This window comes from Dendrobates tinctorius, unplaced genomic scaffold, assembly GCF_039654945.1.
Source record: "Dendrobates tinctorius isolate UK_male_01 unplaced genomic scaffold, ASM3965494v1 ptg000070l, whole genome shotgun sequence".
Lineage (NCBI taxonomy): Eukaryota > Metazoa > Chordata > Amphibia > Anura > Dendrobatidae > Dendrobates > Dendrobates tinctorius.
Genome location: NW_027361738.1, coordinates 54,994,766 through 55,020,315, shown reverse-complemented (window position 1 = coordinate 55,020,315; position 25,550 = coordinate 54,994,766). Strand labels below are relative to the sequence as shown.

At 45.0% G+C, this 25,550-nt stretch overlaps 1 protein-coding gene and 2 long non-coding RNA genes across 6 annotated transcripts; 2 read left to right on the top strand and 1 right to left on the bottom strand.

The window, feature by feature from the left end:
* The first annotated feature begins 1,474 nt into the window (after positions 1-1,474).
* On the top strand, positions 1,475-6,531 carry LOC141095585 (uncharacterized). The gene is made up of 3 exons (XR_012233432.1): positions 1,475-1,580; positions 5,917-5,993; positions 6,434-6,531. It is a non-coding gene; the product is annotated as an uncharacterized lncRNA (long non-coding RNA).
* A 749-nt stretch (positions 6,532-7,280) lies between these two features.
* LOC141095584 (uncharacterized) lies at positions 7,281-12,849 on the bottom strand. The gene is made up of 3 exons (XR_012233431.1): positions 12,714-12,849; positions 11,684-11,729; positions 7,281-9,829 (listed from the first exon to the last, which is right to left on the bottom strand). It is a non-coding gene; the product is annotated as an uncharacterized lncRNA (long non-coding RNA).
* CREM (cAMP responsive element modulator) lies at positions 12,512-22,222 on the top strand. Of its 4 annotated transcripts, none has more exons than XM_073581654.1 (3): positions 12,512-12,643; positions 14,973-15,129; positions 19,487-22,222. In XM_073581654.1, the coding sequence occupies exons 1-3, from the start codon at positions 12,619-12,621 to the stop codon at positions 19,644-19,646; spliced, it is 342 nt and encodes a 113-aa protein (XP_073437755.1). In that variant the 5' UTR covers positions 12,512-12,618; the 3' UTR covers positions 19,647-22,222. The 4 variants fall into 4 exon arrangements, with proteins under 4 accessions (XP_073437755.1, XP_073437756.1, XP_073437758.1 ...); XM_073581655.1 differs by having other exon boundaries at positions 12,513-12,643; positions 19,094-19,690; XM_073581657.1 differs by lacking the exon at positions 12,512-12,643 and adding an exon at positions 12,841-13,021.
* The last annotated feature ends 3,328 nt before the right edge of the window (positions 22,223-25,550 follow it).

Below are 25,550 nucleotides of genomic sequence, written 5' to 3'. Positions count from 1 at the left end.
ACGCTCCACGACTGCTGCTAGTTGCGTGTTAGAATCAGGGATCTGCAGTCTGCATAGTTACCAACCTCTCTGGTTTTCTGAGATTTAGCTTGTGTTGTTTTTTTTCCTCGGCGACCCATTCATAACACTCCCCGCTCCAGCCGGCGCGTGGCACCCCCGGTCTTCCGTCCTGCAGCTCTGCACAGGGCTTCCTCCTCTTCCTCTGCTCCTGTCCCGGGCATGCACCTTAGGCCACGGGTGCACGCTCTTCCCCTCTCTTAACCCCTTCTGCACCTTCCCTGTGGAGCACTTGCCAATCAAGCTCCAGCACAGGGTATATCAGGCGGCTCCTCCCTCATGGAGGCACCTGATTATCGTGTGCCTTCCGTACGGTACTCTGGCCCCGTTTGGTCACTCCTGACTCCAGTCGCTCCTGACTCGTCGCTCTCGACTCCGGTTACTCCTGACTCCTGTCGCTCCTGACTCCGGTCACGCCTGACTCCGGTCACTCCTGACTCCAGTCACTCCTGACTCCAGTCGCTCCTGACACTCTGCCTTGTCTGTCTCACCCGCACCTGAGCCGCCCCTCTTGGTATCAACTGTCACGGTATTCGACTCCTTCGGGCCTGCTCCTAACGGTCCCTGTATAGGGGTCGGCACCACCAGGCCAGCTCGCCCCAGGGATCCCGGTACCTTGACCCAGGGGGTCCAGTCTTGCTACTCATAACACTTACACAGCGGTGCAGTCGCCCACGGCAACTGGTCTCGGAGGTGGACTGGCGCGTTTATCGGCTACAAACCAGAGGACATGGTTACCGGCTGCGATCTGGAGGATATTGTGTGCTGTGTTTTTGTGAGTTGAGTTGTTTTGCTTTGAACTTTCCTGGGTCACTGCCTCCCTCATCACTGCACAGTGCAGATACTGCTGCACTACAATGCGTTTTGCATACCTGAGGTCTTGCACCGACTAGAAAGTGCATAACACCTTTGAAAGGGCTCAACTCCTAAATACAACCCATAATATACTTTAGTAAGGTATACCAATATCATTAATATAGATCTCCAGTTCAGAATCCCCTATAAGCCAATGCACAAAGCTCATCACACAGAGCAGATCTCCTCTTGGCACAACTAGGGTGTCCATGTGTTTCATGGTCAGCCATGGCTGGCATGTAATACTACATTTCCCCTGAAACACATGCTAGAGAGGACATGTCTGACTGCTAATTACATACTAGCTTCTGTCCATGAGAACCCTGTTGACCTCATTATGTTGGGGTGTGGATAGGAGCTCTTGTCAGAAGTAAGCTGGCTTCCCTACCTGCTTATTGGTCTGGGCCTTATAAAAGTCAAAGATAATTTTGCGCTTTTATGATAATTAAGGAGGATTTTCTGATGTATCTTTGTTATGTCCTTCTTTCAGGTAAATGACTATGGAGTCTCATATGTCACCACAAAATCGAAGTTGGATCAAAACTGTTTCTGAGAGTGACTCCTTTGAATCTCCTGCGTCATATCACGATAGAAGTACGCCTGATGTTGTTACCGAATGTTATTCTATTGATGTGGTTAGTGAGTCTCCTGTTAGGTGTGAAAACAAGGTAATTCCATTAATTTACTAATTATTTCATAATGTATCTGACATGTAACAGTGGTGGCTGTGGACCCACTGCGCCACTGACCGGGCTTACCTTGGAAGAGTATGACTAAGTGGCTATCTGGTCTTCACTAGCGCCTCTGATGGTGAGGATAGGCTTGGGCCACAGCATAGCCACCAGTTGCCACTCCAGGGCAGTGTCTAGATCTACAACAGTTGACCCATGGACAGTTATGTGAGGTGTGGAGGGGTGATGCGGAAGAGTAGATAGACGATCCGGGGTCAAGACAGGCAGCACGAGTTCACAAACGACCCATGGACAGTTATGTGAGGTGTAGAGGGGTGATGCTGAAGAGTAGATAGACAATCCGGGGTCAAGACAGGCAGTACGAGTTCACAAACAAAGCTAAGGTCTGGAGTGGAGAAATAAGAAAAAATGAGTAGACAAGCCGGGTTGAACACAGAGACTAAACAGAGGTACACCTTGGCAGGAAGCTAGAGACAAAATCATACTGGAACCTAAGCTCAGGCAAGGCATGGAGGGCGGTGGTGTCTTGTATAGCACCTGCTGGCTGGTGATTGGCTGGGGAATCCAAACCCTGTAGGACACAGCAGGGTTAAATTCCTGTAGGATCTGTTCACACTCCCCTATAGTCATGTGGAGACATCAGGGATATGCAACAGAGTTGGAAGTGCTACATGAGGAGTCAGCGCAGCGTTATTGGTGTGAGGATAAGCAGAGCAGCGAACATACAGTGTCGGGAAAGTGCGCGAGTAACCGCTGTGACAGTAATTCCCTTTTATACCCCCCTTTATCAGCCACGCCGACAGAAACTCTTCTCAAAAATGGCAGGGTTGCAGATGTTTTCATCACTCTTCCCAGAACCCACTTCAGTGCAAAAGTTCTTCACTTCAATCATATCCGAGGGAACCACAGGGATAGGAGGAACTGATAGAAGCACAAGGGACTCGGCAAGTTTGTTTCCGGAGGACTTGCACAAGGCTGACCAGCTTGGATTTATGTCCCTTGGAAGACTTCTTCTCCTCCTAGCAAAAGGAACAAAGGTTTTACCCTTTGAAGGACAGGAGCCGCTTTGTCAACCCTAGCTGGGGAATAGATGTGTTGTGGTTCCTCCTCTGAATCAATCATATTGCCGGATTGAGACAAAATACAAGTTTCAGGCAGGGACAGAGGAAGTATCCGGATACAGGATGGAGAGGAAAAGCCCAGATGGAGGAATCTTGGGCACGATGTTGGCAAGGCAGTTGGTAGCACTATACAATCCAAATTGAAGCACTTAGCTGGTGGACCAGTCAACAACCGATGAATTATATCTGTAGGGTAGGGTGCACTACTTAATAAGCCAGTGAGTATGAGTAGGGTGCTGCAAACTGCATGAAAAACATCAGAATAAACCACGGGAAGAGGAAAGGTCAATGCATAAATAATGCGCACACCTAATAGACTAATAGATATTACAGTGAAAAGCACAATTTTTATTGAGACCTAAAAACATACACAATAAAAACAATTAAAAACAATATACCAACACGACAATGAGTTGATCGCCCTCACACCCAGGGCGGCGCGGTACTCGGTACCGGGCCCGCGGATCTCCACAAGTGGGGTTGTTGTCACGGCAGCTATGACCCGGTCAGTGGCCCTGGGCGCCCATTGTAAATAGCAGAAGTGTTCATTGAATGATTCGTGACGCCACCTGTGGTGTTCAGCAAGAAAGGTGTTAAGCCGACGCTGCAAGCAGATCCTCTGGAACAGATGGTGTAGTGCAGCAATGATGTTGTGGCCCTCCACAGGTAGGGCAGTAGTCCCAGGGCAGTGTAAGTGAAGAGATAGGGGAGAGACGTAGATGGTGCAGTGTCAGGCACAGAGATGTAGCAGTGCTGAGGGTGTTGGCGCTGGAATAAGCGGAGGACACCAGGGCATGTAGTTCTAAGCTTTACTCACAGTCTGTTGTGCATACAGGTGCCCGCATCCGTGCCGTGTCCTCCGGGTCAGGAGCTCAGTCAACTTCCAGGCAAGGTGAAGTACTCCGTTCCAACACTCCGCCAACATATGTGCCTTTTCTGAACGTCTCCCTTTTGCGCCTATAGTGGAGTACTCTCAGTACTGATTTACACTGGAGTTCCTCCTGTCAGATGTTCCTATGAACTCTACTTGTATGGCAGACAGCTGTAGCCTGCTTCGGGGACTCCTTGCTAGTAAGTCCCGGCTCACTCACGTTGCTGTTGTGCCCCCAAGTCTTGTGTGGGAATAAAGTGGTGACAACTTTTATTCCTCCGGTGTCTGCTGCAGGACCATTAGTATCCATACAACATCGGGGACCGGACCCCGGCCTTGCGCTGTGAACTTGGGAAGGGTTCTGCTCTAACCCTAATCCTCAGTCCTCTTCTCCATATGTTCCGTTCAAATCTATCTTTCTTATAAAGAGTCAGGCTTTCCATCAATGTCTCTTTCCTGTGCCAGCAGACCCAGGTCACTGAGGTCCGCTGCAGCACTTCCCTCGTCCATCCCTCTCCGGGGATCTTCTCTCTACTTCTGACCCCGTCAGACTGACTAAATCCTAAACTCTTCCCAATCTTTTGGTGCAGACTAAGCTCCACCCACCTCCCAGCACTCTTTGTGTTCCAAGCAGGGAGCCACCAAAGGTGCTTTCCTACACTACTATGTTGTGTGGGATGCAGGTGTTGGAGTGTGGTCAGGTGTCTCCACCTTACCTGAATGGTGGGGCACCACACCTCAGGAGGAGGTGCAGTACCTCTGTGGCGACTGAACCCTCAGGGACGCCACAACAACACCCTGTGTCCATAATGGCCTGAGTAGCAAAACGTGTGAAGTTGTAATACAAGAAACAGGCAGTGGAAATACAACCAGCAGTATATATTAGCCACAAATACAGGTCAAGAGGCGCAATTGGGAATGTCTTGGCAAATAAGATGATCACCTGAATATAAGGTATCTCAAAGAAAAAAATAATAATAATAACAGCCAAAAATGGGCGTCCCCATAGTTGGTATAATAGCCAAGGCAGTATAGTGAATCCTGATGAACCAGCCCCTTAAAGAACGTGCATATGTGTGAAAAGCGCCCCCAATAGGTATCAGTCGCGCGAGGTGGACCACTGGAGGAGGTACACTGGAAAAACAGATTATAAAAGAACAACCTGTAAGCAGGTGGCACTGGGGGGACCCAATAGCTAATGTGGAGGGAAGAGGTAACTGCTGGGTAGCCAGTCACCCACTTTTCTTGGACGTTAAAAGCAGAAAAAAAAAAACACAGTATTTACCCAGCATGGGAACATGGCCTAGAGGTATCAGATTATTTATGCTGCATGGAGAATAGCACAAAATCTAAAACGTAAAAGGATGGATAATTTTTTTTCCCATTCATCATAGAAAGAATAAATAAAATGTATTAGGTTATACAAGTATCCCTAAAATGGAGGCATTGAGAAATGCAACACATCCCACAAAAAAAAAAACAAGACTCAACTGTGTCAATGTAAAAATTAAACAGTATGATTTCTCTAATGCTGAGATGAAAAAGAAACTCAAGATATAACTTTGACTCTTTAAAAAAAAAAAAAAAAAAAAAACAGTTGGAAAATCCCTTTAAGGACAGAACTAGTGTCCTTAAAGAGGGTTTCCAGCCTCACCCCCCAAAAAAAAAGATCACCTGTATGTAAGATAGGTGATGTATGACTTATTGTTGGGGGTCTCCCACCCATCACAAGAATAGTGGTTCTAATTGCTATCTTTTCCCACCTTTCCCTCTTTTTCAGGACTGGATGGAGAGTCATGGTTTGGCTTTTTACGTCAGTTTCGCCAAGCTCCTCCAAAATGAGCGGAGCTGAGGCGTAACGGGACAGTGACACCACATTTCGTCTAATTTATGACGACTTGCCTAGTTCTTTCCACCAGAAATCTTACTCCAGTTTCTTACTTGAGTAAGATTTGTAGTGAGGCGCATGCCACTAATGAATCAGGCGGACCTGATGAGTGACGGCACCTCTGTGCGCCTCGCCACAAATCTTACTCCAGTTACAGACTGGATTAATATTTCTGGCGTAAGAAACGCCACCACTCGTCATGAATTAGACCAGCTGTGGCATCACGCACCCTATTCCGTTTCTGTTCCACCCCAGCTCTGCTCTCATTTTGGCGGAGTTGGGTAAAACTGCTGTGAAAACGCCAAAAGTCACAACATTTTTGTGCCTTTTCGAAGCGATTTACAACAGGATTCTGGTACAATCGACTTGACAAATCGAGGCCTTTGCGTCTGCGTCTGGCATGTTCATTTGCGTCTACATTCCTTTTTGTAGGTAAAAATTGAGGATCCCTGGGAGTCTTTAAAATTACCTGAAGCAGATAATAACAAGAGAGAATGTCATCCATATACGTGAGTACGAAATGCGAAGAGTAAAGTACGTTCTTCATCACACAATTAGATTGAAAGGTAGATATTTATAGGGAGGTTAGTCCATGAGTGGAGTCAAGTTAATTGTAGGGCTGTGAGAGGAAAAGTTAAAATTTAAAGAGGTATTTCCATCTCCAAGATCCTATCCCAATATGTAGTGGGTGTAATAATAATAATAGTTGCAAATACCTTCCAATTAGAAATGTAGTATAGTTCTTCTGATTCACTATGTCGCTTAGCTCATGTGCAGGACCTTAGGTATTCATGGTGACGGCCATTCACATAGTGACAGTTGTTTGAGGTCGTAACCATGGACACCTAAGCCTACGTTTCCCTTTAAATATCTTTTCATAATGAAGGGTTTGTCTGTACTCCTTCCATTAATTCCTGTGTAAATCCCTTCTCCTCTGTGTGTCATCTAGGGGCATTTTGAGGCACCGATTCTCTGACATGTCTGCAGTCCTAGAGAGTACTGAGCAATGTACAGAGAGCGGGACCCAGTCCGCCATGCCGACACCGGCTTCTCGCACAGAATGGCATCTTCGGTCACCAGGTAGGACCATTACCATATGAAGGTGAAGTCTATCAGACAAGTGTTCTTAGTGAATTTATGCAGATTTTTCTTATAACAGAGGTCAATGGATAGACTGTATTAGGCCCAGTGACTTCTAGGGAGTATGTCAGTGCCGTCACGATGTTGGATCACATAGAAAGACCATACTCCTCAGATAGCGTTTCCTTCCAGCTACCCCATACACATGCGCTCTGGCAGTGGTTTCTCTCATCTGGCGATAAAATGTTGGGCATGTTGAAATCCAACACCGCCATTTTCCTCCCTAGACATTGGGAAACCCACATATACATTACATTAGTGAGCCCCAACCGCCAAAATCCATGGGTACGCCTGACTATCCTGTAGTATGTATGGACCCAATTAGAGTTGAGCAAAAAAGATTTGCAGGACCCCCCCTGGTCCAATGGCCACATTTGTGGTCTGTGGGCACCGGACCAGAGTCCTACCTGCCGGCATTCCAAATGCCTCTTCTGACTGGTAGGTCTGGCACAACGTCACACGCAACAGGACGACTAATCATAAAAGCACCGAGGATGCTGCCGGGTATTGAAGGGTTGGCAGGGCTCTGTTCCAGGTCTCTAAGTCCTGTGAATATTTTCGCTCAACTCTAGGCCTTATGCCTCAATAGGGAGCGGAAAATAATCTGCGGTCCTAGACATAAGACCCATATCAGATATTTAGAGTACATTCTGGGGTCTAAGGTGGGAATACCCCATTTATTTCTTGTGCCTCAAGGTTAAATGCCAGAAATTGTCATCTTAACAAGCTTAAAGCGATTGTCACAGTCAGATTCATCATTAAGGAAGTTCCATATTGTGAAAAATCTGACCTAAAGTGGTATTCTCATTTCCAATATCCTACTCCAATATGTAGTAGGTGTAGTAATAATAATAAATTTAGCAAATACCTCCAATTAGAAATGTAGTATAGTTCTCCTGATTAGCTATGTCGCTTACCCCATGTGCAGGGCATTGCAGTAGTTTAGGTATCCATGGCTACGGCCACTGATATAGTGACAGTTAGTTAGCTGTTAGTGATCATAACCGTGGATAACTATGCTACTGCAATGCGCTACAACATAGCTAATCATAAGAACTATACTACATTTCTAATTGGAGGTATATGCTATGACAATGGGGAAAAACTATAGGGGCTGCAGATATAGCGGTCACACTTGCACTGTCACAAGGGTCTTCTGCCACATATGGAGTATTATAAAGGGCACATAGGTAATGAACCAGTTACACATTTTGCATTGGGGCCTAGGAGGGTCAAACAGAAATCTGGGGAATGATCACAATACAAACTGAATACATTATTAAATATCTTAGACCTGATGAGGATGGTGTACTTAGTTTCAAAATCCAGTTAAAAATGATCAGATATTATGGCAAAGGTTTATAAAGTAAGTGCATCAGGTCTACGAGATCTATTAAAAAATGTAGGCCGTTTGTATAGTGAAATCTGGGCTCAGATCTACTTTCAGCTAATGCCTTCACATAATAACAGTGATCTCCGGAAAGGATGATCTGCCCCTATCAAAGAATAATAGTTTTATAGTTTATCAGTCAGTATTTTGTACAGTTAGAAATCGCCGTGGCCAGTGATTGGAATATTTAAAAATCATTAGCACTAGCATTAATTTCTAGGCGTGACTGGGCCTTTAGTTACTGCTGGGCATCTTTATTGTAGGGTGTCATCTTGTGCCCCGCCTGTTACTATATCAGTATACTGTGACATCACCGCAGTCTGAGCTCACTTATTTCTTTTCCTTTGCTCATCATTTGCTGCTGTTCGCCATAGCTTGAGTCAGACTCGCTAAATATCTTGTGAATAAATGATGACACTACTATTTCAGGCCTTAAAGGGGTATTCCCATCTCCAAGATCCTATCCCAATATGTAGTAGGTATAGTAATAATAATATTTGCAAAAAACTCAAATTAGAAAGGTAGTATAGTTCTTCTCATTCGCTATGTGGATTACCCCATGTGCAGGGCATTGCAGTAGCTCCGGTATCCGTGATTACAAACACTCATTTAGTGACAGTTAGTTAGTTAGACAGCTCTTAGTGGTTGTAACCATCGATACCTAAGCTACTGCACTGCCCTGCACATGGGGTAAGTGACATCAGTTATCAGGAGAACTATACTACATTTTTAGTTGGAGATATTTACAAATATTATTATTATTACACCTACTACATATTGGGATAGGAATACTCTTTTAAAGGGAACCTGTCACTTTATTCATGTTCCCCAAACCACCGTATTTTGGGGACCATAGGTAGAGATGTGATCGGAAGCACACCCCGCCCGACTTCTCTGCTGCAGGTGATTGACAGGTTCTTCTATAGGGATAGACCTGTAAATCCCTTGGAGCGGTGCTTAGAAAAGCCAGCCAGGTACAGCGCCGGACTAGTGTCGTCTCCGACTATAGTCCCAGGGTGAATCTTCAAATGATATTTTTTGACAAATGCTGGAGCCTTGCAGTAAAAAAAACACATTTGCAGCCAGTTTCTGATTCATGCGATCTCCCAGCGGTGCTGAAGGCAATTGACATGGAAGAGACCCGTCAATCATTTGGAGCGGCACTTCGAAAAGCCAGCCGGGTACAACAGCCCTGGACTAGCCTCTTCTCCGGACATGGTCCCAAGACCGATCGTCAAACTATTTTTTCTCTGAAATGCCGGAGCCTTGCAGAGAGGAACGTACCTGGCTGTACATGTACGGACAGCTTCTGACTCATGCTGCCCGTGGTTTGGGCAGCTTGTGTAAAGTGACAGATTCCCTTTAAGAGTTGACATATTTCTTGATAGTCAACAGCAGTGCTGACAGAATGAAATGAAACCTGTAAGATGTGGACTGTCGAGGCTGAGAATAATGTCTAGGAGCAGGAGAATGCGTCCGTAGAGCGCGCCTGTCAGCCCGTGCGTGATGTTTGGTCTTATGCGGTTACGTCCATTCTTCTCATTTTAAGAAATTCCAATTTGTAACCGAGTCCAAGTCCACCATGAAGTGCCGGAATTCCAGACTTTCCCCGTGGAGGTCAAACAAGATCCTGATCCCAGAGCTTTTGTGCCGAACGTCGGCCTAGGGGGACACGGAGACGGATATTTCATACCAGGCAGCGGCGGATTCTTCCTCTCAGATAATGTGGATCCTCGTACTCTTTTTTCTGGTCAGTATTCGCCAATGGGTACATTAAGGACGTCATCATTCTGGATGGGAGAGGTTGACCGAGTTCTAGTAAATGACGATTAATATAAAGCAATTACATGATTTATTTAAAAAAAATAAAATAACCTCCTTACTCAGGGCTCAATCAGACGTAAGTATTTTCCACGTATGAGAAAAATTTTTTTTATCAGACATTGCTCACAGTTTGGTCTGAGCGTCATCAGTTTTTCTCATATGTGGAGAAAAAGAAAACGTTTCTCCACCTTCTCCATTTTGACAGTGCGTGAAAATCGGACACACAGACTTCCGCGGCCGACCACGGTAAAAGATGGCTGCTGTGCACCGGCTACTACTGAACAGGATGTGATCGACTAATTCTGAACAAAGCCACATCCCAAATTATAAGAGGGTGTACACACTTATGCAACCACGTTTTTTTTAGTCTGGTTATATTTATTTCCCCCTCTAAATGATTTCAGTTGGTTTCTCAGTGAATTTATACAGATTATAGGAGACATTAAAGGTGGAAAAAAGTTCTGAAATTATTCTTCTTGGTATGATTTTGTTTTACATGACAAAAAAATAGGCTTTTCACCAGGGGTGTGCAAACTTTATTATATCCACTGTAAATCGAATAGGGATGAGGACTGACAAGATGTCTGCTCATCTGCCGTCTCTGAAGCTGCTACAGCCACTGGTGCCTTACTTATTACATGGTAAGGTTAGAAATTTGTCCCATATTTAAAGGGAACCTGTCAGCAGGATTATGTTCAGTAACCTACAGACAGTGTCAGGTCGGCGCCGTTATACTGATTAAAATGATGCCTTGGTTGATGAAATCCGTCTTGTGGTTGTTGTTTAATATTTATTTTTGCTGATAGCTGCTCTGCGCAGACGGCGCCATCTTTGAGGAGACTATTTTTTTTCTCTAGCAAGATGGCGCCTGCAGCACCTGTGCAGTAGCAGCTACTGACGAAAATAAAGTTTAAACGACAACCACAAGACGGACTTCATCAACCAAGTTATCAATTTAATCAGTATAATGGTGCCGACCTGACACTGTCAGTGGGTTACTGTGCACAATCCTACTGACAGGTTCACTTTAAAGGGAACCTGTGTTGTTGTATATGCAGTCCGATTGGTGGACACCCTGGTATAAAGAAAGAGGAGCTGAGCAGAATGATCTATTGGTTGGTTGGAAAAAAATCACTATAACTTGTATATTAGTCTTTGCAGTCCCTGGTGTTTGTATGCATGAGTCCAGTGGGCGGTCCTACTCGTGTTTGACAGCTATCTCTATATGCATAAAGGAAGACTGTCAATCACAGAGTAGGACCACCCACTGGACTCATGTGCATTATTTTTAATGACTAAAATGCTCGATTTACTGACATTTTTCCTAGAAAAATGTACATCAACGTGATCAGCTCCTTCTGCTCTATAACATCCGGCCTGCAGATCAGATGCCACTTTCACACGGCAGGTTCCCCTTAAGTATTTTCACACCATGTATGCTACACATAGTCACACTTTTAGTGTATAGCAATTGTGACACCACGGCTCGTGTGAGAGACCACGCACGTTTCTGCCCCCTAGACGCCCCTTTCCCACCCCCAGTGTATGATTAGAGTTGGGATGCTCCATCACTAGACTCATTAGACGCAGGGAATCATCCAGATGGAAGTCTCTGGCAGTGACATTTCTGGTAGGTTCAGGTGCAAAAGGGAGCGCAGAGGGTCTCAGAGTCCAGAGGGTCTCTTCTTTTTACGGCAGCCTCTATCCGAGTGTTGTCAAGTACACAACCCTGAACTTACATGAATACCGTAAATGTAATTTCACAGTAGAATGGCTGACGTTAAAACACTTGTGATGTTATAGCCATGTGCCTGATCGAAAATCGTTGATGTCACAGTAAATTACCTGACGTTAACACACTTGTGATGTCATTGCACCTCACAGTCGCCATCTAGTGGAGCAAGAGATTGTTACAGATTAGTGATGAGCGAATGTGCTGGAATAAGGTGTTATCTGAGCATGCTCGGGTGCTAACCGAGTGTCTTGGGAATGCTCGATTAATAATATGTTCGAGTCCATGCGACTGCATGTCTCATGGCTGTTAGACAGCTACAACACATGCAGGGATTACCGGTTTGTTAGACAATCCCTAATTATTATCTATCTGTCATAGCCGTGTGCCTGATCGAAAATTGTTGATGTCACGGTAAATTACCTGACGTTAGCACGCTTGTGATGTCATTGCACAGTGCTTGACTGAAATAATTGTGATGTCACAGCAGCTTTTCTGCCTAAAACACATTTGTGCTGTCATAGCAGCATGCCTGACTGATAATGATTTGTGTCACTACAGTAGTTTACCTGACTGAAACCCACGTGTGATGTCACCAAGCTAACCTGATAGTATGCCCCCTGCCCTGTGTGGCCCCCAGTTTGCCCACTGCCCTGTGTGGCTCCCTGTATACCACTACCCTGTGTTACCCCCCTGCATACCCCTTGCCCTGAGTCCCCCCCTGTATATCCCCTGCCCTGTGTTCCCCCCCTGTATACCCCCTGCCCTGTGTTCCCCCCCTGTATACCCCCTGCCCTGTGTTCCCCCTTACACCCCTTGCCTTGAGCGGCCCCCTGTATACCGCCTGCTCTGGGACTGTCCCCCCTGTGCAGTGACGTCATCGCCAGTACAGCCAGTGCTCCATGCCCCTCCTCTCAGCGCTGTAATGACACAGCTCACCCTGTGCTCCTAGTCTGTGCAGTGACGTCACGATGACGTCATCGGCCGCGCACATTAATAGGCGGCAGCGGCCGCACTGGCGGCAGACACACAGCAGCGCGGCGGAGACATGGCAGTGACCAGAGATGACTACGGTAAGAGGCAGTCATGTCCGAGGACTACTGCACCTAACACGTCGCCTCCAGGAGTTCTCCTGACACCTACTCTGACTGGTCTCAGCGGCTTCATCCAACCCGTGGCACTGCAACTCCCAGCATGGGCCGTCACTGGTGACCGGGCTCTGGCTGAGCAGAGCGGAGGGGGAGCAGCCCCGGCTGTCAGCTGCTGCCCGGCCCCGCCCCTATGACGCGGCCGCTGACGTCATGAGATTTCCTGGAATCCGCTTACAGCCGGGGAAGTGGAAATGTCACACTAACAAGATGCACATTGACGTCAGCAGCGAGCCGCGTCATCCGCAGAGCCGGCCACAGCCCGGTGCACCGACCGCAGCGACCGTGCCGGCAGCATGTGGGGTGAGTGCGGCCACTGATCCGGGAGGAGGCCGGCAGCTCCGGCTGAGGTGGACGGACAGTGCGGGGAGCCTGGGAGTGTGGCCATACCTGTGTATGGGGGGGTGTGTGGCACTGTGTGTATATATATATATATATATATATATATATATATACTGTACATAAATATCCATCTGTATATATGCTATATATAATACACAAAAATGAGAGTATACTGTGTGTGGATATATTACACACTGTATATAAATCTCTATACTGGCTCATTTACTGTATGTCGTAGATGCTAATGTGCAGTTTCCGAGTTTTTCACAGTAACATACATACAGCTATATATGTGTGTATATATTCTACTGTATATGGCTACACACATTATATACACTCATCCATTCTAATACATACATTCTATACACCTATATTATGAAAACCCTGCGTTATACACAGCTATACTAATCCTCCAGTATAGAAGTGTCTGTATAATACTGGAATGGTTGTGTATACATTGGTATAGGTGTGTGTCTACATGCAGGATACATGTGCTTGTGTGTAGACCTACATGCAGCGGGCTCAGACTGGCCCGCAGGAGAACCGCTGTGCTCCCCGGGGGCCCCTGGGCAGGAGATGCCACTCGCCCTGTATCTGGGCAGTGGTTGGCTAAGTTCCTTGGATTCCCTGTTTGCCGATAGAAGCAGCATCTGATCATTCATCCGACAGACTGCAGCACACCGTTCATCAATACACAGAGGCACATATGTGACTGAGGGTAGTGTAATATTTCCATGTGTATATGTACATTACTCCTTCTGGCCATATTAACCCATGGCCGGGCTTTTGGGTGTTTGGGCTGACTCCAGCCTCTCGCCCCACTAGTAGGTACCGCATCGCAGTGAATAGTCCTGTTTCCATATTCGGGGTCTCCTGAGGAATCCTATGTAGCTTTCTTGCCCGAGTAGACCTCTGCCCTCACCGCCCACTTGCTCTTCCTTCTCTCTTGTGATCTCCTGACTTCCGTTTTGCCCGTCTCCTGTATGTAAATGATAACTGTCTTTGCCTCGTTTCAATGGCCGTGGGAAGGATCAAGCTCTTGCGATCAAGGTCACGACTAGACTGTATTACTCATGGAGGTGTAATAAGGGAGGAGGCAGAATGACGTCACAACCTCCACCGCTGAGATAACTTTATATCTTTGACGTATTGCAAGTACAAAGTGCCTTTAACCATTGGAGCACTGGAGTGCAGATAACTCTGCCTTAAAATAAAATGCCAGTAACCTCATCAGAGGAACAGGACACGAACGATAGTGCTATCTATTGGAGGTAGCAATCCCAAAACTCAATATGGACTGTTTAACACGAACCTTCTCGTATGAGTTGGGATAAGAAGCCAAACCAGACACTTCATTTGCAGGCGCATGTTTCTGGAGTTTTGCCACTCATCAGTGCAAAGCAGGAGTTCTGATTTGGCTCGGAGGCTTCTGATAGGTGAGGTCTAAGGGGTAACGTTTCTCCTTGTGGAGAGTGCCAAGCCTGCTTAAGCAGACTATATGAACAGTATCTATAGGTGCACACACATCTATACTCTTGGATCCCTTATCCAGTTTATTCTTCCACGTCTGACCTGATCATTCTCCAATGGATGATATTTATTTGCTGAAACTCTCCTATAAAGCTTTCCCGTCCGTCTTATTCGTCCTGGTGGATTCCCGAGTGATGACATCACATATTTGTAATGGCATTGGTACAGCGCACATGACTTCATCAGGTGGTGCAGGGGAGGGAAACCGTAGCATGGCGGTTTAGTAGTGGGCAGTATTTGACATGTACAAAAGATACACTTATATTAGGGACGGCTATGGTGACGGCAGGAGGGACAAACCTACGCCACAAAAGCTACATTTCTCCAAAACAGACATGACTACATCTCTGTCAATGAGAATTTCTTAATTTGTATATTGCAGCTGCTACTGGAGAGATGCCAGCGCACCAGATTCACACACCGGGCTCTGGATTGGCTCAGGGGATCATTTTGGCAGCTTCATCGACAGACTTGCAGATTCCTCAGCAGTTGGCGGAGGAGACAACACGGAAGCGAGAGATGCGACTAATGAAAAACCGGTAATTAGCCACATAAAGTAAACTTAAAGGGGAACTCCAGTTCTAATGAGTTATTAGTTATTGGTGGTAACTACTGGATCAGTTGGGGGTCTGATTGCTGAGACCATTAATGGGGACTTGTGTCCCCTCCCCATTGGATCAGACTGGTGGTCGAGCATCTTTGCTGTCATTTCAATCTCAGCTTATGGCACTGACGGAGGAAGCGGAGTACAGCGCTCGGTAATGTCCAGTCTTGAAGAGAGCCGCTGAAACGGTAGCCCCCATTGTAATCATCAGTTGGGTGTCTTGGCCATCAAACCTCCACAGATCTAGTAGTTATAATTGGAATACCCCTCTAAGTTAGATTTAATTTGGCCATGTTATGGAGCCGGACATGTCCCCAATGTTAAAGAAGCACTCCCGTTAATTTTTTTTTTTTAATTTCCTAAACCCCAGTAAATGTCAGTGTGTTATTATAGTCACCGATCGCCATCTTCTCAAGTATCCAGTGCAGCTGCACTCCTCTACTGAAGCATGTGAAGACGATTCAGACTCTCCGGATCACTCTGTACTCTGTGTGTGTCGGAAGTCTCTTTTAGGCCGGGATCAGACTTGCGAGAAACTGACGAGTCTCGCACGTCAATACCCGGCACTGCCGCCGGCACTCGGGAGCGGAGTGTGCGGCTGCATAGAAATACATGCAGCTGAACGCTCCGATCCAAGTGCCGGTGGCAGTGCCCGGTATTGACGTGCGAGACTCGTCCGATATTCTTGCAAGTCTGACCCCGGCCTTACAGTATAAGTCTATGAGGCTTTGTTCTGACGCTCTGTAGGGTCACACAGACACCACAGTGTTATCCAGAGTCTGAATAGCTGTCACATGACTCAGAAGCGGAGCAGACCGCGATCAGTGAGTATATTAACACACTGACACTGCGCTACACTAGCATTTACACAAGTTCAGGGAGTCCTAAAACTAACAGGAGTGCTTCTTTAACCAGTGCTGTGCCATGACAACATGAGGACTGAGCAGTGCCATCATGAGCCTTGTAGCTTCTATATCAAATACAAGTGTTCACCGTGGCCAGTATAAATGTTTGTTGTGCTTTGTAGTTACTGCACTCTAGATGACGCATCTAGGCGAAACGTCTATCGCTCCATAACTTTGGCTAAAATTTGAACTTTCCCTGTATGTCCTCCAGCATTACACTTTAAATGCTCCTTTCCATGATTTAAACCTCATTCTTCTGCTGTCCTAGCGGCATGCTGCTCTGCCTGATTTGCATGCTACTGCTTAACAAGAGGCTGGGTGATTGCAGATAGCAGAGTTTGTGCACATCACTCTAATTCCCATATACCTTGCTTCACGCTGCACATTATCCTTTACCTCCATTGGATCTTCATTTTCTACCCTCCATCTGGCTGCACCGTGTTACGCATGATACTGTGAACCGCTTCTGCATATGGCTGTGTTGTCTGCAGATCTATATCAGGATGTGTCCATAATTCTCTGGGTTGGTATAAGTGAAGGCTGGTTACATCAAATCACAGACCATTAGGAGAGTTGCTGTGAAGATCATTTCTTTGCCTTATAAACCCAAGAAATCCCATAAAAGTTTCTACATTTCAACTTTTAGGGTACACACACACTAGCGTATAACATGGTTGTGTGCTCTCTGATGCTTTATCTGATTTCTTTTCTCATGCCGATTTGTCTTGAAGCATCTAAAGAGCGGGTGTAAAGGTCATTGTGCAGGGAGGGGGAGGAGGCGACCTGTGACTTCATCTACTGAGAATGAGGATTCTGGTGATAGGCAGCGTCTGGTATCATTTTAATCCTGTCTGTGATGATAGTGAGACTGTTGAAAGTTCTTTTGTTAGGAACAGTATTAGATTGGAGTAGCCCAGTGGCCAGTGTGAAAAGTGCAAGGCATAATAAATAGGACGTTTTACCCTTTCTGGTCAAAACTTTTGGCCCATTACTATGACATGCCAAAAGTTTCATCCAATGTTAGGTGCCTGTTAATGTTTTGTTAAGATACTTGGGCATCTTCATCCTTCCCATTGACTTCTCTTTCAGCCACTTGGCATCTTTTGAAACCTAAAGTGGTAAAGACAATCAGAAGATTGAACATTTGCAGAATCAAGTCGTTTTGCCTAGAGATGCGCATGTTCATTCTTTTGAGTGTTTAGTTAGCGCTTTTTCAGGTGGTTTTCAGGGTTGAATATGTCTGGGGAAAAAAGACGACAACTGCACACATCCTTTAGGCCATGTTCGCATAGTCAGTATTTGGTCAGTATTTTACATCAGTATTTGTAAGCCAAAACCAGGAGTGGGTAAAAACACAGAAGTGGTGACGTGTGTCTATCATATGTTTCCACTGATTCTTCCACTTCTGGTTTTGGCTTACAAATACTGAACGTGTGAACGTAGCCTTAAAGGGAATCTGTCACCCATTTTTAGTGATCTCATATAAAGATATCATTCAATTGTGTGTCACATAAGGATTCTATTAGGACTTTTGATTCCCCCCTGACGCCGCACCTTTGATGCATAAATACCATTTTTATCTCGGTTGAGATGTATGAAAAACGCCGCGGTGCGGTCTGATGGGCGGGGCTTATTCACCCCCCCGTCTTGCTCTACGCATTTCTTCGTTCTTCTTCCTGCGTTGACATAGTGTTTCCACCTTGCGCATTGAAAAGGCATCCGGCGCTTGCGTAGTATGCTTTGTCCAACTATGGGCAAAGCATATAATCGGTACTGCGCACGCGCCGGTATTTTTCAGCATGCATCCGGCGTCCAGGAAGAGTGTCCTGCATGTGAAGACTTCCAGGGCATAGATCGCGCTGAACAATTCAATGCGCAAGCGCAGAAAAACTACCGCATCTGTGATATTCACAGATGAAGTTAGGTTCAGCAAGCCGAGGAGGGGGAGAAGGCGAATAAGCCACGCCCATCGGACCGGACCGTGGCAATTTACATAATCTCAACCGAGATAAAAAAAGGTATTTGTGCATCAAAGGTGCGGGGTCAGGGGGAATCAAAAGTCCTAATAGAATCCTCATGTGACACACAATTGAATGATATCTTTACATTGTATCACTAAAAATGGGTGACGGATTCCCTTTAAAGGGTTTGTATAACAATTCTCCTTGGGGGGGGGGGGGGGGGAAGTTTTGCAATTCGTAAGTAAAACCAGTGCAACATATAGATGACTACTCATTAAGTTTTAAAGGGATTTCCCAAGATGCAAACATTGATGACCTATCCTCAGGAGAAGTCATCAATACCAAATTAGTGGGGGCCTCCTCCCATGCACCCCATGATCTGCTGATTTGAAGGAGGTTCATTTCACCAGAACTTCCACAGCGCCATGCCATGTGTGCTGGTCATGAATGGTACTGCAGCTCTTTTTCAATTCAAGGGAATCATTTCATTGTAGGGGTTCCCGAGAGTCAGTCTCCTACCGATCTGATATTGATGACCTATCCTAAAAATCTGTAATCAATATTGAAGTTAGGAAAAATTAACCTTTAAAATCAGACCCCTTACCCCGTTTCCCTCCCAAGCTTTGACTCAGGTTATGAGAAATGGGTTTTATGACTTGCTTTTGCAAAACTTGGCTTCATTCATATATGTCTTGGCTATTTTTCAGGATCTTTTTGCTTGTTTTATCTTATCCTTTGTGTGACCTTTTCTTAGGCCTGGCTTTTTTTTTTTTTTTTTTTTTTGTGTTTAGGCCTGACCTCGTTTCATATCTTTTGTGCTTCTCTGCTTTGCATGCAGTGTGTCTCGCTTCTCCACGCCATCATTACGGCCAGTGGTTTCTTTTTTGCTTCTACACATTGATCCGGCGTTTGTTAAGCTGTTCCTACGCTGTCCCGTTGCTATTATTACATGGCCGGCGTGAGGGTGGAGGCCGCTACTCGTGTTTCTCAGCGTGGCCGTTTGCCATAGTCATGTCTTTTATGTTGGTCCTAGGGAAGCCGCTCGGGAGTGTCGTAAGAAGAAGAAGGAATACGTGAAGTGTCTTGAGAATCGTGTGGCTGTACTTGAGAACCAAAACAAGACTCTAATTGAGGAACTCAAAGCCCTCAAAGATCTATATTGTCATAAAGCAGAATAACGGGGTTTTCTTTTGGCTTTGGACTTGGCGTTGGCCTAAGCGGTTGCATTTCGGACTCCATGGTGGACTGCGAGTCTGGGATTGAAGTCCTATTCATTTAGGTTTCCAACAAATCACGAGTGTGAATGACAATGTGAATAATTTTAATTTCTTTTGTAAGATATTGTATTTTATATAATCGCATGCGCCAATATTTTTTCTTTTTTTTTTTTTCTTTTTGTTGGTATTTTGCCTTTCACCACTTGTAGAGAAGCAGCGAAAGTGTGTAGACAGCGGAAGATGGCATATATTAGATGCCTGGAGAACCAGTGCAACGTGCTGGAAAGACAAAACAAGGAGCTGGAGCAAGAGCTGGAAATGTACAGAAATCTATATTCTCTCAGCGCAAAAAACCCATCCACCTCATGAAGCTGCTCTGACATTCCGGAAATATAACTCTAGTTTGTCACAAATCGGCCTCCTGTATATCTTTTATAGCAAATGGGGAAAAATCTCCCCTAAAAAATCCAAAAACCTGTATGTATATATTGTGTTATAGATATGGTAGCCTTTTTCACACATTTTCTATACCGTGATATGAATTGTGAAACAATTGAATATACCGTATATATCTTTTATTTTTAGCAATTTTTAAAGTCAAGATTTCTAAAACTGCATCACGTATTGTGATCGACAGTGTACCTCAGGAAGAAACCTATGTAGTATATGGTTAAAACTATTTAACTTTCCCCCCCCACCCCCCATGTATGTCTGTCCATAGCCTTGCAGGAAATGTGAACCAATTGCTTATATATATATATATATATATATATATATATATATATAATATAATTTTTTTTTTTTTTTTTTGTCATAAATACAAGTGGGAGTTTTTTGTTTTTTTTTTAAAGCTTTGGAACCATTTCCTTTAAAATATGTATGTGGTTTCCAACGCTGCTCCTTGTGTCTTACAATGTGCTTTTTTTTTTTTTTTTTTTTTTTTTTTTTTTTTTTTTCCCTTTTTCTCTATGTAACACTCTTCATAATGCATTGCATATTATGTATTAAAAAAAAATATTCGGAGGACTTAAAACCTGCATTCAGAGATTTTGAAAGTTCTATAGAAGATAAAGTGTTATCTGAGCATGCTCGGGTGCTAACCGAGTGACTTCGGGGTGCTCAAAAAAAAAAAATATGTTGGAGTCCCTGCGGCTGATCGACAGGTGCAACACCTGCAGGGATTACCTAACAAACAGGCAATCCCTGTATGTGTCGAGCAGCTGCAGGGACGCGAACATATTTTTTGAGCATGTTGAAGACACTCGGTTAGCGCCGGAGCATGCTGACATAACACCTTATCTGATCACGTTCGCTCATCGCTACTTAGCTAGAATTTACCAATAATAGTGAGTACACAACCTCCCGCTGTTGCACAGCCATTTTTTTTATTTCCAGGTTCAATCTGATCACACAATTGTAAGGAAATCATCCAGCTTCAAGATGCAATTGTACAAAACGGGTAGGAAGTGCAGAAAAGCAAGATGTAAAGAGAATATTGCTGCCACATTTGTCATTCTTTTACTATGCCACAAGCGGCTTCTCCTCACTGGTTTGATCTGCTAAAAAGGGTCCGTGGACCTCCAGTCTCGTGATAGTTGGGGTCCCAGAAATGGGATCCCCATTTATCAGACCTAGAGAGGTTCAACTAGTGGAACCCCTCTCAGGAATACTTTTTTTTTTTTTCCTTAAATATTCCTATCACTAGAGCCATGCTGCCAAATCTCAGGCTGCATGGATCAATGGTTGCAGCTAGGCATTTTTATTTTTCTTTGAAAATGTTTTGGCTTTTCGGAGAAAGCCTAGTTTGAAAAGTCGGTCAAAGACTATAGGAAAGACTAATCAAGCACTGACTCCTCGCACTGCTCTAAGTGATTGGCAGGTCATCCCGTAATTTGTACACATTGGAATCCACCTGTCAATCAACTAGAGCGATGGAGGAAGAAACTGTCCGGGGGCCAGCGTCAGACTGGGCAGGACTCTCCCTATAGTCCCCCCTATTTTTGCTATGACACACCAAAGTTTTTAAGAAAAAAAAACATATATAGTAGCACAGAACGCGTCACTCTACTTAAGGAAATTTAGGGTGCACTGATAGGAGCTCACGCCACACCCAAAAAATCCAGAATCGCAGCACTCATGAAAGGACATGAAACAATAACAAAAAGATGATGAGGGGTCTAAACCATCAATTTTATTTTTAACATTTCAGTCAAACAAGACTCAATTACTCAGCTTAGGAAGGTAGCCATGTACAGGCTCACTGCACACAAATTTAGCTTTGAGGTGATGGCCAGGACCCAGTACACGAATGGCGTCCTGCGGGGACGGCACCTTGTCAAACTTGCACCTCTTCAGCAAATACTGTGGTCTTCAATGTCTTCGGTTACTTTCTCATATCCATTTTTCATGGTCGGAGTATGGACCACGGTGCACAGACTGACCGTAGGTCTCGGGATCAGAACGCAACAGACTAAGAGGCATACTTGAGGCTCTCGCGTTCATGTCTGGAGTGTGGCACATGCTGTCCGTCCATGTGAAAAACGGACCAATGTAAGTGACCGGACGAGTTCAGATGAGTGTTTTTCCACTTGGACCAAAAATCTATGTTAAAAAAAATAAATAAAATTCAGCATACAGTACACTTATCTCTTCCGCGTTTCGAATGAGAAGCGCATGTAAAACTCACCTGAATGACATGTTTGTTATGGATCCATTGCAAAGATTACCTAGGAAACTCAACTGGCATTATAATATTTCTATAATTGTGAATGTCAAAAACAGGTGTGAAAAATGGTTACAGGACACCGTCAAGCCGGAAAGTTGAGTTCAGATAAGTGTTGGAAAAAATGTCCAGATTTGTTTTTCTAGTAGCGCGAGGGCTCGTTCACACCAGCTTACCGTATTTTTTTTAAATTCTAAATTAAATGATTGAACTTCAATCTCAAGTTGTTTTTCAACTTTTCTCCACTTTATGTCTCGAAGGAAAATTGAGAATTTTATTGTGATTTTTATTTTATAAAGTCGCAATTCATTACTTTGGCTTAAAGCACATTTGATGTAGTGAGAGTGTCGGAAAATAGCAAAAAGTTAAAGATTTTTGCACATATGTAGCATATGCTAATTATTTTTATGTTTTTTGTTGTGTTATTGTTCAGTGGCTGCCTATGGTGGATAGATTAGTTGGCCTCCATCCCGATTGTGGCCGCAGTTAGATGTATACCTCCTGAGAGCTGTGTGCCTGATAGATTCCATATACACAGTCTGTCCCACAGCGCGCACTCTCAGGATTCTCTGGTGCTCACAAGTATGCGATTTGCTTAAAATCGGTCATGTGCACTGCTGACTAGCCTTGCACGGCCTCGCTCATTGCCAGTGAGTTCAGTGAGGCTGGACAGGTCTAGTCGGAATGTGGCAGGAAGTATACAAATCGCATGCTTGTGGTCACATGACCACCCGCTCGCAGCGCTGAAGAATCCTGACAGCGCGCAGTGTACACATTGTGGGGATTCACAAGTCTGCAGTCACATAGAGTGACTGCAGACTTGAGCCCCAAGCCTGGACAGCCCCTTTTAATAGAGAGCCACCAGAATAATGGACCGCTTTGAGGCTTTGGAAGCCTGTAACTGTTAAAAAAGGTATTCAAGGGGTGTGAACATATTCACAGAAAATAATTTTTTCATAGAAATGCGGGTTCGGCCGACTTTGGTCTAATGTATATGGAGGCCTTCAACCATACCACAACTCACCGATTTCTGCCATTTAACACTTCCAGTGGTGCATTTAAAGCGAAATTACGCAAGCGTGCCCCTTTTCCCTATGTCTTGAATGGGCAAAGAGCTCAGAGTCCATGGAAGCACCTTAGTCCTATTTTCTGAGATACGGAGGGCAGACTTTTGGGGAAAAACACATTAACGAAAAGGAAGATGCTCAACAAACTGCAGCTTGTCTGGCCCAAAAATGGGAAAGAAAGCTATGTATGTATGCAGTGACGGGTACGGGACCTGCCGCTAGTAAGGGCCGTGTACCTGGACGTCATCAGAACAAACTATTCAGAAAAACCAGTTATACCTATATCGTATAGAAGAAAAACACGAGGAGTGCTCTTTTACTGCTTAACCCCTTACGGATGAGGACAATTTTCAATTTTTTTTTTTCCCCCTTATCTTCTTTCCAGAGCAATAACCTGTTTTCTTTTTTTCTTCGACATAGACCTGCGAAATCTTATTATTTTTTTTTGTTTGTTTTTTTTTGCTTTAGCTGGGGAGAAAGGAGGTGAGTAGAGCATTTTTTTTTTTAATATATATTGCTCAAAAAAATAAAGTCAACACTAAAATACCGCATCCTAGATATCTCTGAATGAAATATTCCAGTTGCAAATTTTTATTCATTGCAAAGTGGAATGTGTTCAGAACAATAAAACAACAATTATAATTGTAAATCAAAATGAATATCCCACGGAGGTCTGGATTTGGAATGATACTCAAAATCAAAGTGGAAAATCAAATTACAGGCTGATCCAACTTCAGTGGAAATGCCTCATGACAAGGAAAAGATGCTCAGTATTGTGTGTGGCCTCCACGTGCCTGTATGACCTCCCTACTGTACAACGCCTGGGCATGCTCCTGATGAGGTGGTGGATGGTCTACTGAGGGATCTCCTCCCAGACCTGGACTAAAGCATCCGCCAACTCCTAGATAGTCTGTGCTGCAACGTGACGTTGGTGGATGGAGCGAGACATGATGTCCCAGATGTGCTCAATCGGATTCAGGTCTGGGGAACAGGCAGGCCAGTCCATAGCTTCATTGCCTTCATCTTGCAGGAACTGCTGACACACTCCAGCCACATGAGGTCTGGCATTGTCCTGCATTAGGAGGAACCCAGGGCCAACTACACCAGCATATGGTCTCACAAGGGGTCTGAGGCTCTCATCTCGGTACCTAATGGCAGTCAGGCTACCTCTGGCAAGCACATGGAGGGCTGTGCAGCCCTCCAAAGAGATGCCACTCCACACCATTACTGACCCACTGCCAAACCGGTCATGCTGAAGGGTGTTGCAGGCAGCAGATCACTCTCCACGGTGTCTCCAGACTGTCACGTCTGTCACATGTGCTCAGTGTGAACCTGCTTTCATCTGTGAAGAGCACAGGGCACCAGTGGCGAATTTGCCAATTGTCCTGCACGGTGTTCGGCTGTGAGCACAACCCCCATCTGTGGACGTCGGGCACTCAGACCATCCTTATGGAGTCAGTTTCTAACCGTTTCTGCAGACACATGCACATTTGTGGCCTTCTGGAGGTCATTTTGCAGGGCTCTGGCAGTGCTCCTCCTGTTCCTCCTTGCACAAAGGCTGAGGTAGCAGTCCTGCTGCTGGGTTGTTGCCCTCCTACGGCCCCCTCCACGTCTTCTGATGTACTGGCCTGTCTCCTGGTTGCGCCTCCAGCCTCTGGACACTACGCTGACAGACGCAGGAATCCTTCTTGCCACAGCTCGCATTGATGTGCCATCCTGGATGGGCTGCACTACCCGAGCCACTTGTGTGGGTTGTAGCGTCCGTCTCATGCTACCACGAATGTGAAAGCACAACCAACATTCAAAAGTGACCAAAACATCAGCCAGAAAGCATTGGTGCTGAGATGTGGTCTGTGGTCCCCACCTGAAGAATCACTCCTTTATTGAGGGTGTCTTGATAATTGCCAATAATTTCCATCTGTTGTCTATTCCATTTGCACAACAGCATGTGAAAATGATTGTCAATCAGTGTTGCTTCCTAAGTGGACAGTTTGATTTCACAGAAGTTTGATTTACTTGGAGTTATATTCTGTTGTTTAAGTGTTCCCTTTATTTTTTTGAGCAGTGTATTTCTTACTGATGAGTGAATGTGCTCAGGTGCTAACCGAGTGACTTCACCGTGCTCGAAATATGTTCCAGTCCCCATGGTTGCATGTCTCGTGGCTGTTTGACAGACGCAGCACATGCATGGATTGCCTAACAAACAGGCAATCCATGCATATGTTGCGGCTGTCTAACAGCCACAAGACATGCAACCATGGGGACTGAGACATATATTTTGAGCACGGCGAAGTCACTCAATTAGCACCAGAGCATGCTCAGATAACACCTTTATAGATGAATAAAATAAAAAAAAGTCCATCTCACCAGTATGACGTCATGGAACTCTGAGCACGGATCCGCCGTGTCAAGGAGTGAAACATAATAATAATAATAGTAATAATAATCTTTATTTTTATATAGCGCTAACATATTCCGCAGCGC